At 44.3% G+C, this 21072-nt stretch overlaps 1 protein-coding gene across 2 annotated transcripts in view; it reads left to right on the top strand.

The window, feature by feature from the left end:
• The window catches only part of MRPS5 (mitochondrial ribosomal protein S5), a 265707-nt gene extending 245045 nt beyond the window's left edge, over positions 1-20662 (top strand). For both annotated transcript variants that reach the window (XM_063918077.1, XM_063918076.1), the window contains exons 8-11: positions 2006-2063; positions 3803-3865; positions 17958-18094; positions 20252-20662. In XM_063918077.1, coding sequence (XP_063774147.1) covers positions 2006-2063; positions 3803-3865; positions 17958-18094; positions 20252-20476 — 483 coding nt within the window. In that variant the 3' untranslated portion in view covers positions 20477-20662. The remainder of the gene's footprint in view (positions 1-2005; positions 2064-3802; positions 3866-17957; positions 18095-20251) is intronic.
• The last annotated feature ends 410 nt before the right edge of the window (positions 20663-21072 follow it).

Consider the following 21072-nt stretch of genomic DNA (forward strand, 5'->3'; position numbering starts at 1 on the left):
ACCCAAATAAAAACAGGACACACACACCGTCGACAGTAAAACTTTATTTCATACGTCGACACACACATACTTACCTATGTTCACACGCCGACATCGGTCCTCTTCTCCATGTAGAATCCACGGATACCTGAAAAGAAAAGATCAATATACTCACCTCAGCCATGGTCCAGAGATAAATCCACGTACTTGGCAAAAAAACAAACCGAACACCCGCTCCATGCCGGACTGAAAGGGGTCCCATGCTGACACATGGGACACCTTTCCACGAATGAGACCTGTCAGTGACAGCTGTCACAGAAAGGTCTCTAAGCCAATCAGGAAGCGCAACTTCGTTGCGCTCACCTGATTGGCTGTGCGCTGTCTGTACTGTGACAGCACATCGCAAAGCCGCTCCATTACTTTCAATGGTGGGAACTTAGCGGCTAGCGGTAAGGTCACCCGCCGGTCAGCGGCTGACCGGCGGGTGTCCCCACCGCTACCCGCAAAGTTCCCACCATTGAAAGTAATGGAGCGGCTTTGCGATGTGCTGTCACAGTACAGACAGCGCACAGCCAATCAGGTGAGCGCCACGGAAGTAGCGCTTCCTGATTGGCTGAAGGGACTTCAGTGACAGGAGTCACGTGATGTCCCGGCATTCGGGAGAAAGGGGTCTGATGTGAAAGCATTGGACCCCTTTCTAGTCCGGTATGGAGCGGGTATTTGCGTTTTCTTTTTTTTTTACAAGTACGTGGATTTATCTCTCTGGACGTGGATTTATCTCTGGACGCTGGAAGGTGAGTATCATTTTTTCACAGGTACCCTCGGATCGTCGGAGACCGTGGCAGTCGGCGTGTCAACATAGGTAAGTATGTGTGTGTCGGTAGTGTGTAATAAAGTTTTACTGTCACGGTGTGTGTGTCCTGTTTTTTTTGGGGTATTTTTTTCCCAGTAGTACTACAGGTACCAGCGGGCCCGTTTTTCTCCCGCATGCTGGTACTTGTGGTTCTCCAAGTACCAGCTTGCGGGGGAGGCTTGCTGGGACTTGTAGTACTACTGGAAAAAACAATATCTTTTTATTATCACAAAAGGCTATCAGCCCCCCCCATCCGCAGCCCATTGGATGGGGGGGGACAGCCTCGGGCTTCACCCCTGGCCCTTGGGTGGCTGGGGGGGGGGGGACCCCTTGATTGAAGGGGTCCCCACTCCCCCAGGGTACCCCGGCCAGGGGTGACTAGTTGGATATTTAATGCCACGGCCGCAGGGCACGGCATAAAAGTGACCCCCGGCTGTGGCATTATCTGTCCAGCTAGTGGAGCCCGATGCTGGTGTTAAAAATACGGGGGACCCCTACTCTTTTTGTCCCCCGTATTTTTGGCACCAGCACCAGGCGCAGAGCCCGGTGCTGGTTTTAAAAATACGGGGGATCCCTGGCCAATTTTTCCCCGGATTTTTAGAACCAGGACCAGCTCGATGAGCCCGAGGCTGGTTATGCTTTGGAGGGGGGACCCCACGCCATATTTTTTTCGGGTTTTTCACGTTTTTTACCGTTTTTTAAAATCGCGGCAAAATCCGCCAAATCGGCCGATTTTCGCCCGCGACTCTGGCGAATCCGTTTTTCATTGAATATGGTGAATTCCGGAAGCCACCTTCCGGAATTCACCTGGCGAATTGAGTCGGGGAAAAAAACGGCGAAAAATTGCCGCGATTCGCCGTGAATTGCATATACCCCATAGATTGGCCCAAAATTATTTATCATTATTACTGCCAGTATAATTGGTTTTAGGGTGGAACCCAGAGTAAGCCTCGGGCAGCTCGGTACAGCCTTGGGAAGCACTATCCGGTTTCCCAACCCTCTAAATAACACAAATTATGATACTATTTCTACAGAATTGTCTGATAAAGACGCATTGCACTAAAATAATCGCTTTTAGGGGTAGCCGTCAGACAATAAAATACCCTCTTTTACTCTTAGAAAATGTAATGGCTCGTTTTTGTTTCTCGGTAATCATGTACTTCCCTCATACAGGCAAAGAACAGAGCTGTACAATATCTACATTACATAGAGCGATACAACGATCACACAAGTAAGACCGTAGGGTTACCGGTATTTATCATTTTGATTTGTATCACTTTAGCGATGTAAATGTTTTTGTTTGTTTATTTGTAAAATATTGTATATTACATTGTAGTATTTTCAGTAGCATATTAGAAGAATAGTAATATACGGCTAAAATCCACCATTTTCACCATGATTTATTTTTCAACACAATTTTATGTTCCATTTTCAATTCTTGTTTTTGTTGACTCTAATTTTGCTTTATTCAGAATTTCTTCTTAGGCTATATTCATATTCTATTAATGAGTTGGAGAAACCCTAGTAATAAATAAAGCAACCAAGCAGGAGGAGGGGTAATGTCAAATTATAGATGTGTCCTCATCTGCGTCTTTATGCCATATGACATGACTGAGAACCTCAGAGACGTTTACTGTACCTTATTTTATGCTCTATTTTGCATATTAGTCGTATTGCTGGTGCATCGAAAAGCCCCTCACCATGTACTAGAGATGGTAGGCAGTGACTTTTACCGTGCATTAAATGGTATTACACATGTACAAAGTCGTAGATAGAACACAACAGAACTTGGTGTGAGGAGAAGCTGCAGCTGCTTGCATCGGAGCCCTTTTTACACTGATATACACTTGGGGGGAATTCAATTAGCTACAATAAATTACTGCAGCTAATTGATCCCCAGGGGGTAATTAGTTTGATGCCCATAGCCGGCATTATTGGGGATTTAATTCAGCCTGCCTGGAGACCGGAGAATCAAAATCCTGGAAAGTGCAGTTTTTTCGCTGCAACGATCATGAAAAAACATAGATCCGGGAATTTATGCCATATCCTGTGTGTTTCGAATGAAAACGGGTACATTTTTTCACACAAAAAAAGGTCATAAACTAAATTGCCCCCCAAAAAAGAATAGGGCAAAAAAATTGTGAAACAGCCATTTTTTTTCCACAGAAAAATTTACAGCAGCTAATAGAATTATGTCGTACACAGATGTACAAATGCTGCAAGTCCCAGTGGTCTGTGTACAGTAGCAGTGCAGATTTGTCGCTTCCAGTTTCAGTTCTGAGAATAAAATGCACATTTTGAACAACAAAGGCACTTGGTATGGCCAAGTTATATAGGGCTGGGTGAGCAGAAAAGAGCTATTTGACATGACAATATAAAAGGAATCATCTGTAAAAGCCAATAAAATATTTTGATACATGGTAGAAGAGGGTGATCTGTACAATATTGTATTGTTTTTACTTCAATATCATAAGAACTCTTTTAAATCAGAACATTATTCAGGATCTGCTCAATGTATTCTGAAAGAAGAGAAGTTGTTGCTGAATCAGCCTAGGGCAGCGCTTGTCACACAACCCTCCACATATTGGCTGACTTTCTGTATAGCGGAACGTCTGTTACAGGATCACTGCAATAGGGATAGTCTCTTCCTTCATAATTGAAGCTGTTAGTTGTTTTTGTCTTCATTTCATGCCATCCTTTCCAAGAGTAGGCATGATTGTTGTTATCAGGTCTTATTAAAGTACAGAAACCTTTGGCAAAGCTCAATGGAACAGTTTCTGTAGAGTTATACTGTAGTATGGGCGGGTGTCCCAGCATGGATAGTCGTACCCATCTCCTGGCTCTTTGCTTCAGGAAAACTTGAGTCTCCAGGGTGTATTCCTCCTGCCCCCTTCACTAATCAGCTTTTGATTGACATTCATTTGTAATACAGTGTTTGAGAGTAATTTGTCATTTCATATCTTCCTTTAGTATTCCAGGACATCACAACAACGTTTAAGAGAACAACAATTAAAATGAGGAAACAAAATGCTGGTAAGTGGAATGGTTTCATTTCATACACTGCAGTTGAAACCCTACCTGAATAAGGTATTAGATTTGTAATGGGTGAGCAGGATAATGTAGATGAACCTCCTGAATGTCCCGATTTAGGTGGGACAGATCTGAATTGGGGCCTCTGACCACTTGCCCTATCAGAACAGCTTTGTCCCGATAGGGCTGGAAGCTGTTCCTTTCATTGTTGCTTTGCATGACAAGAGTGCACATCATTGAAAGGGAGTGGGACAGGGAGGTCCAGCGCTGGTCATGCCGCTGGCAGCATGCATCTGTTATGCCAATTTGCCACGGCCAAATGTACAAAGGTATATGTAAGCACACTGCATGGTGGCCACCAAGTATGGTTGAGCATTTGTTCTTCAAGTGATGGGAACATTTTTGCAGAAACCTGTGACCAACTAGCATGACAATTAAAAAAAAAAAAAAAAAAACCTGTTAATGGTGATGCAATGTCAAACATTTTTTATGCATACTTGTGCAGTCCTAAAGCTGGCACTACATTATTAAGTAGCTCTTCATCGCCTCAGTGCTGAGTGACTGTCATGTGATACATATTTGCAGTAGAATACATTTTTATTATTTCTCTATTGTCCTAGGAGATACTGAGATTGATTAGTACCATGGGGTATAGATCTGGTCCATTGGAGCCTGGCACTTTAAGAAATGTTCAGTGTGTGCTGGCTCCTCCCCTCTATGCCCCTCCACCAGACTCAGTTTAGAAAATGTGCCCAAGGAGCCGGGTGCATTCTCTGGAGCTCCAAAGAGTTTTCTTCAGAAATTTAATTTAGTTTATTATTTTCAGGCAGCACTGGCACCAGTCTGCCTGCGTCGTGGGACTTAGGGGGGACGACCGAACCAACCTCCTATAGGATTAATGGTTCGTATCCCCGCTGACAGGACATTAGCTCCTGAGGCGCTGTTTCACATGCCCCCAGGGTATGCGCACACACCAGCAGCATGCCGCCACCCCTAACAGATGCTTAAAAAGACGCGGTGCAGTGAGTACTAACACCGAGGTCCCGGTTAGCGGGTCTCCGGTGACAGTGGCGGATTATGGGTGCGGCAGGCACCAGGCTGCGGTGCCCGCTGCGGACACCCACACTGGCACTGAAGTAAAGGGGTTTTTAAACTCCATTTTACACACTATATGTTTACTATAAAGCCAGTATGATCATATAGGGGCCGCGTGCCATTGAGGGGGCGGGGCTTCCCAGAGAGCGGGACCAGCGGCTCAAAGGCACCATTTCCATCTGCTGCTGAGATCCAGGCTGCATGCAAGCGCTGCTCCTCCACAGACCCTGCTGAATCACCAATTGTACTGGTACCATTGGGTTTTATAGAAGGAAGGAGGGAGGAGGGGGGGGGGGCATATAGGTGGCTATACCACATTCTGCCTTTCTTAAGCTCTAAATTATACCCAGCAGAGCACTGCTTTGACTGAGGTATTGTGTGCTGGTCTCATTCCTCTCTGTCACTCCATTCAGGTGTCTGGGATTTACTGTGTTATTTCACTGTCCTGTGTTATTCACTGTACTGTGGGGGTAATTCAGAGTTGATCGTAGCAGCAAATTTGTTAGTAGTTGGGCAAAACCATGTGCACTGCAGGTGGGGCAGATATAACATTTGCAGGGAGAGTTAGATTTGGGTGGGTCATTTTGTTTCTGTGCAGGGTAAATACTGTCTGCTTTGTTTTTACAATGCAATTTAGATTTCAGTTTGAACACACCCCACCTAAATCTAACTGTCTCTACACATGTTATATCTGCACCCCCCCCCCCCCTCTTGCAGTGCACATGGTTGTGCCTAACTGCTAACAAATTTGCTGCTGAGATCAACTCTGAATTAGGCCCTGTGTTATTTCACTGAACTATGTGTATTTCTGCTGAATCAGAATGTCTGGCAAAAAGGCTGTGTCTCCCTCATGCAACACAAAGTTTTCCCCTTCACCAAGAGGATCTCTCCTTTGTACACAGTGTTCTCTACCATCACAGGGTAGTAGTGTTCAGGAGCCAGAGTGGTTAGAATCATTCAAAGGAATGATTACTAATATTAATACAGGGTTGGCTACTGCCAGACAAGAAAGGCAGACCCTTAAGAAATCCTCTTCAAATATGTGTGGGTCAATCCTGCCAAAAAAATTCAAACCCCTAAACAGTTGCTAAATTCTTTCCCTTTCCCACCTGAGGATGGGAAGGTATGGGAAAACCCCCTGTGTGTGGATACCTCCGTGTCCACGCTGTCACGTAAAATTGTGTTGCCTGTACCTGGTGTTATCTCTCTTAAAGACCCTGCTGACCGTAAAATTGAGACTACACTCAAATCAATTTATACCGTAGTGGGCGTAGCATAGAGGCCCAGCATTGCTTGCAGTTGGATTACAAGAGCCATGGTAAAATGGTCTGATATACACTGCTCAAAAAAATAAAGGGAACACTTAACACAATGTAACTCCACATCAATCACACTTCTTTGAAATCAAACTGTCCACTTAGGTAGCAACACTGATTGACAATCAATTTCACATGCTATTATGCAAATGGAATAGACAACAGGAGGAAATTATAGGCAATTAGCAAGACACCCCCAATAAAGGAGTTGTTCTGCAGGTGGTGACCACTTCTCAGCTCCTATGCGTTCTGGCTGATGTTTTGGTCACTTTTGAAAGCTGGCGGTGCTTTCACTCTAGTGGTAGCATGAGACGGAGTCTACAACCCACACAAGTGGCTCAGGTAGTGCAGCTCATCCAGGATGGCACATCAGTGCGAGCTGTGGTAAGAAGGTTTGCTTTGTCTGTCAGCATAGTGTCCAGAGCATGGAGGCGCTACCAGGAGACAGGCCAGTACATCAGGAGACGTGGAGGAGGCCGTAGGAGGGCAACAACCCAGCAGCAGGACCGCTACCTCCGCCTTTGTGCAAAGAGGAACAGGAGGAGCACTGCCAGAGCCCTGCAAAATGACCTCCAGCAAGCCACAAATGTGCATGTGTCTACTCAAACTATCAGAAACAGACTCCATGAGGGTGGTATGAGGGCCCGACGTCCACAGGTGGGGGTTGTGCTTACAGCCCAACACCGTGCAGGACGTTTGGCATTTGCCAGAGAACACCAAGATTGGCAAATTCGCCACTGGCGCCCTGTGCTCTTCAGAGATGAAAGCAAGTTCTCACTGAGCACATGTGACAGAGTCTGGAGACGCCAAGGAGAACGTTCTGCTGCCTGCAACATCCTCCAGCATGACCGGTTTGGCAGTGGGTCAGTAATGGTGTGGGTGGCATTTCTTTGGGGGGCCGCACAGCCCTCTGTGCTTGCCAGAGGTAGCCTAACTGCCATTGGGTACCGAGATGAGATCCTCAGACCCTTGTGAGACCATATGCTGGTGCGGTTGGCCCTGGGTTCCTCCTAATGCAAGACAATGCTAGACTTCATGTGGCTGGAGTGTGTAAGCAGTTCCTGCAAGTCGAAGGCATTGATGCTATGGACTGGCCCGCCCGTTCCCCAGACCTGAATCCAATTGAGCACATCTGGGACATCCACCAACGCCACGTTGCACCACAGACTGTCCAGGAGTTGGCGGATGCTTTAGTCCAGGTCTGGGAGGAGATCCCTCAGGAGACCATCCGCTACCTCATCAGGAGCATGCCCAGGCGTTGTAGGGAGTTCATACAGGCACGTGGAGGCCACACACACTACTGAGCCTCATTTTGACTTGTTTTAAGGACATTACATCAAAGTTGGATCAGCCTGTAGTGTGTTTTTCCACTTTAATTTTGAGTGTGACTCCAAATCTAGACCTCCATGGGTTAATAAATTTGATTTCCATTGATAATTTTTGTGTGATTTTGTTGTCAGCACATTCAACTTTTGTTAAGAACAAAGTATTTAATAAGAATATTTCATTCAGATCTAGGATGTGTTATTTTAGTGTTCCCTTTATTTTTTTGATCAGTGTAATAGAGGGGTTTGACACGCTACCTCAGGACGAGATCCTGACTCTGCTGCATCATATCTAGGATGCTACGAAGTTCATGAGTGCGATCAAAGAAATAGCCCTCAGCAATGGCGGTCTCAGTTCGCAGGGCTCTGTGCTGCAACAATGGACAGCGAATGCTGATTCCAAGAAAGGAGTGGAAAATTTTCCTTTTACAGGGGATGCCTTTTTTGGAGAAGAACTGAACAAGTGGATCTCTCAAGCAACTGCGGGTAAGTCTACCTATTTGCCATCTGCTGTGCCTCCGGCTAGACGTCCCTATCCTGGGCCCTCTCTGCAGTCCTTTTGTGTTGCCAGATTTAGAGGCAGAGCCAGAGATGACTCCAATGTAGCTAGAGAACATAGAGGTAAGTCCCGTAAACCAGCGGCTGCCAGTTCTCTGGACCAGGCCTTCGGATCCTCCTCCACTAAGCCCTCCGCGTGACGGTTGGCCCCAGCTGCAGGGGGAATTTCAGGTGGATGCTCAACTTCAACACTTCGCCCATGTGTGGCCAAAAACCTGCTGGGACCTGTGGGTGAGAGACCTCATATCCCAGGTATCTGGTTGGGATTTCAAGCGCCCCCTCCTCTCAGATTCTTCAAGTCAAGCTTGCCAGCTTCACCTGTAGCTAGAGTTACCTTGCAGGACGCCATTCAAAAACTACTACAGACAAAGGTTATTGTTCCAGTACCTCCTCTGTTACACAACAGGGGATTTTATTCAAGTCTGTTTGTGGTGCCGAAACAGGACTGAAACCGTATCTTTGGGTGTTCAAGATCAAGATGGAATCTCTAAAGGCAGTGGTCTCTAGTCTGGAAAAAGGGAAATTCCTGGTATAACTGGATATCAAGGATACCTATCTACACATCCCGATATGGCCCCCTCATCAGGCTTATCTCAGATTCACTCTTCTGGACCACCACTTCCAGTTTCAGGCCTTACCCTTTGGTCTTTCCACAGCCCAAAGGGTATTCACAAAAGTCATGGCGGAGATGATGATGCAACTCCCTCCGCATGATGAGAGTAAACATAGTTCCCTACTTGGACAATCTCCTGATAAAGGCAGTGTCCAGGGAGAGTCTGCTGAACAGCATCAGCTTGGCTACTCGCCTTCTTACGGATCATGGTTGGATCCTAAATTTCCAGAAATTTCACCCGGAACCATCACAAAGGATTCAGCTCCTGGGAATGATATTGGACACTGTGTCTCAGAAGGTGTTCCTCCCCATGGGCAAGGCATTGACAATCCAGTCTATGGTCTGCTCGGTGCTCAGACCCCGTAGGGTTCTGTTCACCATTGCATCTGCCTACTGGGAAAGATGGTGGCCTCCTACGAGGCAATTCAGTACAGCAGGTTCCATGCCCGTCCGTTCCAGCTGGATCTGCTGGACAAGTGGTCAGGGTCTCACCTGCACATGCACCAAAGTATAGCTCTTTCGCCAAGAGCACGGATCTCCTTGTTATGGTAGCTACAAGTCTCTCACCTTGTGGAGGGCCGGAGTTTCAGTACCCAGTCTTGGACTCTGCTGACAATGGATGCCAGCCTCCAGGGCTGGGGGCAGTGACCCAAGGGGCTCAGTTCCAGGGAAAGTGGTTGAGTAAGGAATCTTGGCTCACGATAAATGTTCTGGAGCTCAGGGCAATTTACAATGCTCTTCTGCAGGCCTCCTATCTTCTCCAAAATCATGCCATTCAAGTATAGTCGGACAACGCCACGGAAGTGGTGTACATAAACCGTCGGGGAGGAACAAGAAGTAGGGCCGCAGTGCGAGAGGTGTCACGGATACTCTTCTGTGCGGAAGCCATCTCAGCCATATTCATTCCAGGTGTGGACAACTGGGAAGCGTACTTCCTCAGCAGGCACGACCTCTATCTGGGGGAATGGGGCCTCCACCCTCAGGTGTTTCAGCAACTGGTTCACCGGTGGGGCTGTCCACAGATAGACGTGATGGCTTCTCATCTCAAAAAGATGCTGCATCGTTACTGTTCCAGGACGAGGGATCCGCAGGCAGCAGCGGTGAACGCTCTGACATAACCGTAGACTTACCAGTTCGTATTCCTGTTTCCTCCAATCCCTCTCATTCCCAGAGTTCTAAAAAGACTCAAAAGGGAAAACGTTCAGGCCATTCTAATTGCCCCGGATTGGCGTCGGCAGGCCTGGTATGCGGACCTCCTGACCATGTCTCTAGAGGAGCCCTGGCCTCTACTGGTTCTTAAGGATCTTTTTCAACAAGGCCCATTCGTCTATCCAGACTTACTGCGGATTCGTTTGATGGCTTGGAGGTTGAAAGGGATATTCTAGCCAGGAAAGGGCATCACTCCAGGGTTATCACGACTATGGTCCAAGCCCGGAAGGTGGTCACGTCTAAGCATTACCACCGGATCTGGAAGAAATATGTTTTGTGGTGTGAGGGTAGAAAATATTCTAATGTGGATTTTCAACTTGGCTGTGTTCTGCTCTTCCTGCAAGCAGGTGTGGATATGGGCCTAAGGCTGGGCTCCCTTAATGTTCAGATTTCGTCCCTCTCCATATTCCTCCAGAAGTAATTGGCTGTAATTCCAGAAGTGCAGACATTCCTGAAGGGTGTCCTTCGGATTCAACCACCCTTTGTCCCTCCCACGGCTCCGTGGGATCTCGGTGTGGTCTTGACCTTTCTCTAATCGGAGTGATTTGAATCTTTTACACAGGGTGGAATTGAAATATCATACTTGGATGACTGTCATGTTGCTGGCTTTGGCCTCTGCGAGGCGCGTGTCAGAATTGGGGTATTTTCCTGTAAGAGCCCTTGTTTGATTTATCACGGGGATAGGGCGGAGCTCTGGACTCGCCAACAGTTTTTGCCGAAAGTGGTATCGGCTTTTGACATTAATCGACTGATAGTGTTTCCGGTACTGTCTGACACATTGGTTGCTCCAAAGTCCTTGGACGTTGTTCGGGCTTTGAGGATTTAGGTCAAGAGGACAGCTTGTCACAAGAAGTCTGACTCGCTTTTTGGGGGTGATTCCGAGTTGTTCGCTCGCTAGCAGATTTTAGCAGCATTGCACACGCTAAGCCGCCGCCCTCTGGGAGTGTATCTTTGCTTAGCAGAATAGCGAACGAAAGATTAGCAGAATTGCGAATAGAAAATTCTTAGCAGTTTCTGAGTAGCTCCAGACCTACTCACAGATTGCGATCAGCTCAGGCCGTTTCGTTCCTGGTTTGACGTCACAAACACGCCCTGCGTTCGGCCAGACACTCCCCTGTTTCTCCAGACACTCCCGGGTTTTTCCCTGACACGCCTGCGTTTTTCTGCACACTCCCAGAAAACGGCCAGTTTCCGCCCAGAAACACCCACTTCCTGTCAATCACACTCCGATCACTTCAACAATGAAAATTCTTCATTCGGACGTGAGTAAATCTACTAAGTTTTGAGCAAAAATACTTAGCGCATACGCACTGCGTACCATGCGCATTTTTGCCTTAATCGCTCCGTTGCGAAAATCGGCAACGAGCGAACAACTCGTAATGACCCCCTTTGTCCTATATGACGCTAGCAAAATTGGATGTCCCTGCTTCTAAGCAGTCCATTGCTCGATCTCTCAGGTTGACCATTCAACAGGCCTACTCTTCTACGGCATTGCCACTGCCGGGTTCTTTTCAGGCCCACTCCACTAGGTCGGTGGGTTCTATAAGTTCGATACCTTGGACGGTGAAGACCTTCAGTATAGTCAGGCGGTTTTGCAGGGGTCTCGGCACTCTCCCATCCGTTCTGGGAGCTTTGGGACTTTCCCATGGTACTAACCCATCCCAGTATCCCCTAGGACATTAGAGAAAATAGGAATTTAATACCTACCAGTAATTCTTTTTCTCGTAGTCCGTAGCGGATACTAATTGCTTTTCTTGTAGTCCGTAGGGGATACTCGGCGCCCTCCTCAGGGCTTTGTGTTTCCTGCTTACCTGGTTGTAAGTTCTTGTTTGGATTTGCGGTTGCTGTCCCTATTGCTGTTTGAGTTAGCGTTGCTATCCTTTTGGTTTGGTTAGCGTGGCTATCCTTTGTTCTGGTTAGCATGGCTATCCTTTCTTGTTGTTGTGTGTTGGTTCGTTACCTCACCGCTGCTGTTATATGTTTTCCTTCTCTCAAAGTATGTCCGTCTCCTCGGGCACAGTCTTCCTAGACTGAGTCTGGTGGAGGGGCATAGGGGGTAGGAGCCAGCACACACTGAACATTTTTTAAAGTGCCAGGCTCCAATGGACCCGATCTATACCCCATGGTACTAATCCATCCCAGTATCCCCTATGGACTACGAGAAAAGGAATTACCGGTAGGTATTAAATTCCTATTTTCCCATACTGATTTATTTCTGATCTACCTTTTTAAACACAAGGAACGCCCCAGCAATGTACTTCAAAGAAAAATAACCTTTGGGATCCCATATCCAAGAACCCCGCTGTTATTCAGATATGCCTCCCCAGCATCTCGGCAACAGCCCATTCTTTCTGTCATTTGAAATGTTCAGAATTTCAAGATTCTACATGTTTAAAATGTCGACAGGTGACATACTGACATCCACAATGTCAACAGTTACCTAATGTTGACATTGACAGAATTTTGATATTGGGAATATCAACAGTAGTTGGGTTAAAACTAAACCTAATATACATAACCCTAACTGCAGTCTAACCCGGTTATGTTTAACCCATAGGTTCCTAAACTTTCTCGTCTCATGGCACCCTTATTGTCTCAGAATAGGACATTGGATAGATAAATTTAGTGCTGGAGTTCCGTTGGTACTTCCCACACTAATGTAACACTTGCAACAACAAGCAAAGTTATTTTACAATAATAACCTCTTATGTGTTCAGTGCATAATAGAATCTCAACATAAAAGTTTCCTATTAAGATACTCAATACATTTATTAACAGAAAAAATAGAATTGTATTGCCCCATTACGGGCACAGTCTACATGCCCCCACAAAAATACCCCACATTGCTACTATATGCCATTATCCCAATGCCCAATTATGCCATTGCCTCCACAGAAATACCCAACATGTGCTCCATACTGTCGGGAACATAGCTATGCCCACATAATAAAATTGCATCTGCAAATATGAAGACTATGTGGATGCTACACAGAAAGGGCACAGAGTACTTGATAACAATTATAGTTTACCAGCAGCCACACCCCCTAAGCAAGTAAAGGAGCCCTTCTCTCCTGATGCTGGCGGACTGTCAGGGCAGCCTGTGAGCACAGTAATGAGCAGGGTTTGCGCATAAGTAGCTCAGTGCTCAGCTGCATCATGCTGTTTCAGTGCCTGCTCACTGGGGCCAGCTGCAGTCCCCCTCTCAGATCCAGATGTCCCGGCTGGGTGGATGAACCACCACCGCAGCGCTTTAGAGCCACTGTGGGAGAAGTAAGGAACAAAAGCCAAAGGGAAAGCTATAATGAAGCGTTGAGGATGAGCTACAGCTTTCTAATCAGGTCAATGTCATGCAGGGAAGAGGAGCATGGAAGGGGCTGAGCTGGTGCTGACTAAATGGCTGCACGCTGTAGCTGTGGCTAAAGCAGCATACAGCCAACTGCTGCCTTATAAATTGCCGGACCAAATAATTTCATTTGGAAACAGACTGGACCACCAGACTGCAGCACCCTGCACACAGTTTGGGAACCACTGGCTTGACCTTAACCACAGCAAAGCCCTAACCCTAATTGTTGCCAAACCCTTATGCTGGGTACACACGATGTGTGTACCCAGCGATGGCACGATACATTGCACCGCCCATACACACTGCATGATGCAGTGGACAACTGAGCAATGTATTGTTGCCCACCATATTTAAAATGGATGTGGTCGTCCCATTGGGCATGCAGCCCGATAGGACGACCCGATAGAGCGAGCGATCGCGTGTACACACTGAGCGATATGGCCGATATACCCCGATATATATGCCCCACGTCAGAACGATATATCATCCGATTAACCGCTTACTTTGTACCCGGCTTGATTTCGTAGGTGGACATGGTCACTGTGGACATTCATAATGTTGACATTTTAAACGTGACAACTTTTTTAATGTTGGCAATCAGAACATGTATAAACGTCATGAATGTCGGCAGTCAGAACATGTATAGACTTTCTGAATGTCAACATTTTGACTGGAATCCGGCCAAATAGGCCTCTGCCACCATTATAAATGTTTATTTGTAAGGCTCCACAGTTTCCGTAGCTCCGGATACTCAATATACAAATCATGTGGATAGGATTAATCATATAAACACAAAGCACTGCTCGGGAGTAAAACATAAATATAGATTGTAAATGTACCCATAAACAAGTACAAGTAAAACATAAAAAGACATAACAGTGGTAAAGACATAGAAGGTACATTAGAGCGTTGGTATATAAAGGTTATTTCCAGCTCGATCAGATATGTAGTGCCTTGCTTTGCCGCTACTGCCTTATGCAATGCGACTCTTTGGACTCGTAGTGCCCAGAAACACTAAAACATTAATAGCTTGGATGGATTGCACTGGACTGTAAAACAATTCTGTCCGCAGCTGCTGGAGAAATTCTATTACAGCAAGCCATGCTTTAGTGAACTAATATTCTTCTTTTCTTTTAAACTATAATTGAAAAAACAAACTATAAGTACCACAAGCCATTTGTTACTACCCGAAGAATATATTGATTTCTTTTCCGCAGCAAGAAGGGAACACACGCTAGACACATTTTCATCTGAATGATCCTAAATAGGCTATTCATCACAGTTTAATTTACTAGATGGCTGAAATCTTTAATTTCACTCGCTGGATTTTAGTTTCCTTTCTCCTTAAATTGTTCCTGTAGGTTTTTTGGTGTGCTGTTGGGAACTCAGAGTTCTTGCAAATTGAACTATAATTTAATGCCAACATTGCTTTTCAAGACATAAAATCAGTACGACTATTTGGGCTGCCACATTGAAAATACAAGGGACAGCTGCTTTCATTCACTTTGTGCCAAACGGCCTCCCTTATTACAGTTCTGGTGACAGAGCATCAACTGCTGTTCAAGGAAAGCAAGCAGCTCATGTTATGTGTGGTGTTTATTTTACCCCTTGTAATAGCACGTTATTGCTCTGGAGAACTAAATGATGTTGATCCAAAAAATGGAGGTTGTACTCGCATGGAAGCTCGTCTCTTGTTTGACACCATGTTTATTAGCCACGTTCACACTTGATGCTACTGGCACTGTAAGAGTGATGGGAAATAGGGATTTGGAGGGCACGGTCTGATTGAATCGGCTGAGCATTTATTTGCAGGAACTGTTTCTATAGGTGAGTTCCGAAGTCCCCCATCGGAGCGATTACCTGCTACAATAATGGCTGGTTTTGTTTTGAGGGTTTTTTTTTTTTTAATATACACTATAATTACAGTTTCTGGCATTAATCATTCCTGGAGGTGGTTGTTATCTCAACAAATACATTTATTTCACCCTTGTGCTGGTGATTTGCTCTGTACAAATACTATTTCATTTATTCATCCAGTGTTGCCACTATATGTATTTAAAGTTAAGGATAACACACTCCAACAATGAGCAGACCTACTTCATCACCCCCCCCCCCCCCACCCCTAGAAAAAGAAAAAAAAAAGAAGAAGAAAGACAATACATATGGAGGTCCAATTTATTGATCCAAATTTTCCACTTGTTAATTGATGTAAATGCTGCAACTATAGAGCTTCAATGTGAAAATCCTGGAGGATAGTTTCATTGTCATCCAGAAAAAGCCACATGAAATAACGTAACTTGCCTATGGAGTTTTGTGGGCAAATGGAAGAAGCCAGCACCTATAGGCAAACTTATTGCGGCAGTATCTGGCAAGCCAACTGCATTTCAAGACTTGAGGATCACAACATGCTTCCGTCTGTAGCTGTGTTACATAAAGGTTATTTGGAAAGCCTAAAAATAACATTTGTTCCTTTTCGTTACAACACCTAAAGGAAACGGAATTCACAATCTTTCCCTGTCCGGGGCTGTGAGCGACATCGCAAGACCTGTTCTGTACGTGCACTGAGCAGGTCTGGCATCTGCTCCAGGAGCTGGATTAAGCCTTGGGGGAGGGGGGTATATTAGATGGTCCATGGACTTCCCTCTTTATATATGATTGGTGTCACCTGTGTTGAACTACACAGGTTATTGCACATAGGTCATAAATTAAGAGGAAAGTCCAGGTAGAGAGAATTTTGTCCCTCCTGGAATGAGTCACGTTGGGAGGTATGGATTGTATATATTACACTTAAACCAGTGGTGTACATTATATTTAAACTAATACAGGTTGAGTATCCCATATCCAAATATTCCGACATACGGAATATTCCGAAATACGGACTTTTTTCAGTGAGAGTGAGATAGTGAAACCTTTGTTTTTTGATGGCTAAATGTACTCAAACTTTGTTTAATACAAAAAGTTATTAATAATATTGTATTAAATGACCTTCAGGCTGTGTGTATAAGGTGTATATGAAACATAAATGAATTGTGTGAATGTAGACACACTTTGTTTAATGCACAAAGTTATAAAAAATATTGGCTAAAATGACCTTCAGGCTGTGTGTATAAGGTGTATATGTAACATAAATGCATTCTGTGCTTAGATTTAGGTCCCATCACCATGATATCTCATTATGGTATCTAATTATTCCAAAATATGGAAAAATCCGATATCCAAAATACCTCTGGTCCCAAGCATTTTGGATAAGGGATACTCAACCTGTAGTTTAATAATGCCTGCGTACTGTTTATAGCTCCACCTAATTGAGAGACAGCTATTTTATACAGTTTTCTTTTATTGGAACAAACTGTAGAGAAATAAAATCTATAATTTATCTTGTCACATGCAGGAAAAGCAGCAGCATCTGTACTATTTACACACTGGTATAGAACTCAGGTGTGTGTGTGTGTGTGTGTCTCTCTAGACCCGAATGTTCTTATCAGATAACAGGTTACACAGGGCTCGGATGGGTCACTTACAGCTCTCTCCCTCCTCCTATCTCTCCTCTGGCAGGGAAGCTCCGTCAGTAGTCATAAAACCAGATATTCCTGCGTCTCTGCCTGTACTGCATACTGTCCTGCTCGCATTCTTGCTTCCTGGTTCTGCTGCTGCACAAGAGGTAGAGCTAGGGATGTCACTATGCTCCGGCTGGGATGGGGCGCCGTGACAGAGGGGGTCCTGGGGAACAGTATCCCCTGTGCCCCATCAGTAATCTGGCTATCGAGTTTGCATACAAATATGAAATATGCCCAAATTTCCATGCAGGACTCGCCCTTATAAAGGAAAGCATACAGCAATGTTTTTCTTTTAAATATATTTTATTAGACTTTTTATAACCTAAAAGGGGGAAGTGGGATACAGGAGAATGGAGGGAAAGGGGATCCACAGAAGCAGATCATATCATAATGTGAGCAGATTATAAACTTGAGCTGTGTAGATCAGCTAGAATTCAGACTTTATGGAGCCACAGGAACAGTAGCAACTCTGAGAAGGAGAATTGGGTACTAGGGGGAAAACACACAGCAATTTATTGTACACATATTGTCAACACACAAACTTAACATACCTGACATAGGCGAGTGTACACTTTTGACACAATGGGGGAGATTCAAATGTTTAAAAAGTCAGTTGGGAGTCTGTTTTTTCCTATCTAATAGAGAGTAAAAAACAGACACCCAACCAACTTTTCAAACATTCAAATTCCCCCCAATAATTGTGAATTTTTGTGAATTACATATATCTTTCTTTATTTTGGGTCTCCTGTGCTGGATTTCATTTGAATGCTACCCAGTGCTGCAATGCTAACCAGCATGCCACTGAACTGTGCTTCACACTTTTCTTTTCTTTTCTTTTCTTACAGTATGGTTTGTGCTGATTGTAATCTGACATGTAACTGGTGGTATTTAATCACAGATAAACCAGAACACTGACAAAAGTTTTCAAGAAAATAATATAATGTAAATTCTGCCAGCACATGTAGAGACTTTAATACATATTGTTAATGTAATATCCTTGAAAGATACAACATTCAGATGTCATGTTTTGTATAAGTAATAAGACTTTTGTGTTTACAGTGTGTTTTTGTCTTGCCTAGGTTATGGCCTTCACTGTCATAGAGCAATAATTACCATTTGCAAGTTAATTGGTATCAAAGATATGTACGCAAAGTTAAGTGGTTCCAATAATCTGCTAAACCTCACAACGGCGCTGTTTCTGGGGCTGGCACAGCAGGTATGTTATCCCTACAGTTACCCAGCATTGCTACATTACTGTAGTACATCACGATGACTCTTGGCATTATGTGGGACACTCATGAAATGCTGTCTGACCCATGCCAACTAATCAAATGTTTCCTTTCATTTTTTGTAAATTGCATTAGATAATGTGATTAGTTGATATTGGTAACAACGCTTTTTCTGTACAGGTACTTGCGGAAGAGGTTTCATTATTGTCCACCATTTTGCACTTTTTATTCGGAATTCAGATGTTTTTCCGTCGGCAGCTAGATGGCGCTCAAACGGAACTATTCAATTGTAGTACTGTTCAGGCACGATGTCTGCTGGCATCTGCATTTAAGTTCGCACCCCCCAGGGGTAGCTGAAATGCACGAAAAGTGACCCGTTTGGGCGCCCAAACGGCACTTTTCGCGATCACACCCAGCATTTTTGTCGGGTTTAGCTGCTGTACATGGCTAAACCAGACCTTTATGGGTGCGATCAGAGTGAAAAAAATCTATTGAATTGTACCCCGAGATCTCCCGTCACTTTAGGCGGGAGATCGAGGGCGCAAAACAATTGAATATCGCGCTTTATGTTTCTTTACATTAAGGTGCATACACACGGTGAGATATTGACTAGCTCCGATTTTGACTTTGCAGTTTCCCCTGAACCACCGATATTGACTATCTTTACTTGAGATTTTGACTATGTGAGTGCCAATTTTATCTATACTATGTATTAGATTGTAAATAATATAGTCAAGATTGACTTGCCTGCACAGACGCCGCAGGTGTGGGTGACGAGGGGAGCGAAAGTTTTTTTCACTCCCATGTCACCCGGCCCCATTCTCAAACATGCAGGTCATCCAAATCGACCTGCATGTTCATACGACGGGAGACCAACGATGAACGAACATGAGGACGTGCATCATTCATCGTTGAAGCATCCACACTCTAAGATATGAACAATTTATCGTTCATCTATAAAAGATATCGTTCACATCTTTCAGAGAAATGGACCAGTGTGTAGGGCCCTTAACTTTCCTTATGATTTTGACTATATAGTCAGAATTGTAAAGCTTTATCGTACCGTGTGTATGCACCTTTAGACCGTCATAATACAAAATAGCAAATGTGACACTTTTACAACCATTTTAGTAACAAATTTGACACAACTATTGAAATGAATCTATTAATACTCTAAAATGTCTCTAACGCTCTTGTTTATAATTTCTTAGAGATACAGATGTAGCTACATCTGCACTAAACGGGCACACTTGGCGTGGCTAGTCGCACCTGCGCCTAGCCGTGCAGCCCCCATTTATGTGAATGGGGCACGTGTGCGTCTAAGATATGTAAGCGCCCCAGACATGTATGCGGTCGGGCCTATCAAGATGCGATAATGACCAGATGTAGCCACGATGAGCGTGGCTACATCTGAATACACTCCAATCTTCAACATAATAAAATGTGATGTGCTGTCCCTTCCACATATCGTGCTCACTAGGCATAAAGAAGGACACTTAGCATTTTCCATTTAGTGTTAGACTTTTTATAGTATTGTGAAATATAATGACCTAGTACAAGCTTTAATATTGTTAGTGTACAATATCGGTCTTTTTATACATACATATATACTGTATATACATACTTAAACATGCAGACAGAGCTGTTAAACTTAAAGTACTCCTACTTAGAACTCTCTGGAGCAGGTTCTAAGACTTGTAATGAAGGGAAATTTTTACAACAGGTACATCAGAGTATGTGCTGCTCATATATTGGGAAAGAATTGCTTACAAAATTTTGTCACCAGATGGTGATGTTGCAATGCAAATCACTTAAATAGCATTACAATTTTTCAGTGTGGTCAGCAATTGTTTCCATGCAATGTGGCGGCTGATGACCCACTTTCAAATCTTACCCCATGTTTTTTTTGTCCGTTTCTTGTAAGAGCCAGGTCAGATCTGAAAGACAGCATTAGGTGTCATGTGCTGCCTATTCCACCCTTACATGTTACGTATTGCTATAGAGAATGCTGTTGTTTTCATGTAAACTATTGATAACCACAATGCCGGAAACATTGAACAATGATTTGTATTGCAATAGCGGAATTCCTGCATAAGAATGCTATTTGATTTCAGTTCTAATTTATCTTGATTCTTTTAAAACAGGAAACTCATCAAGACCTAGCCAATAGGAAACGCCTGCATGTTGTGGAGTTCAGAGAGGATCGTGGTCCTTTCCCCCAAATTGTAGCATCACCTCACGGTGCACTCTCCACTGTTCCAGAGCCCGAAGGAGAGATCCCGGATACCAAGCTAGACTGGGATGAAGTGAAACTAACCCAGGGATTAAAACGTTCCATCTGGGCCAATGTGAAAAGGACAATTTGGTGAAGGCAAGAATAAAAATGTCAGTCTTGAATATTTAATGCAAGCCATCTTCATTTTTTTTTCTTTACCAAATATGATGAAGCCAAAATATTTGTGTTCATTTCATTTCTCAGCTCACTTGATGTGAGATACCAGAAACAAGAATTAAACCATGCGACATAATAAAGAACAATACTTTGTTTGCCATCATTTATTTGCTTTAGTTCTTTTTAGAAGTTGGGAATTGTTGGTAATTAGTAAGATAAATAGTGATAAAGCTAAATATTTATCGTATATAATACCCTTTATGAGGTCTAAGAACACTGTACGCTATCTACGTATGAAGTACCGTAAGGGTACGCTAGTTGCGTAACAATCGCTTTGCCGTGATCGAGACGCTCAAGCGTCACGTTCACTCACGGCCAAGAGATCACAGGCAGGCACGTTATTGGCTGTTAACTAACGTAATGATTCGCTATAGCGTAGCGGACGCTCGGGACCACGAGGAGATCACCAGCGGCGCTGACGCTCACTATATTAAACCTTTGTATCTAAACCATAAACAGTGTATTGTGCAGTAAAACCTTAGTGTAATGTTAGAGTGTAAATGCAACACAGTA

Source organism: Pseudophryne corroboree, chromosome 4, assembly GCF_028390025.1.
Source record: "Pseudophryne corroboree isolate aPseCor3 chromosome 4, aPseCor3.hap2, whole genome shotgun sequence".
In the NCBI taxonomy this organism is placed as follows: domain Eukaryota; kingdom Metazoa; phylum Chordata; class Amphibia; order Anura; family Myobatrachidae; genus Pseudophryne; species Pseudophryne corroboree.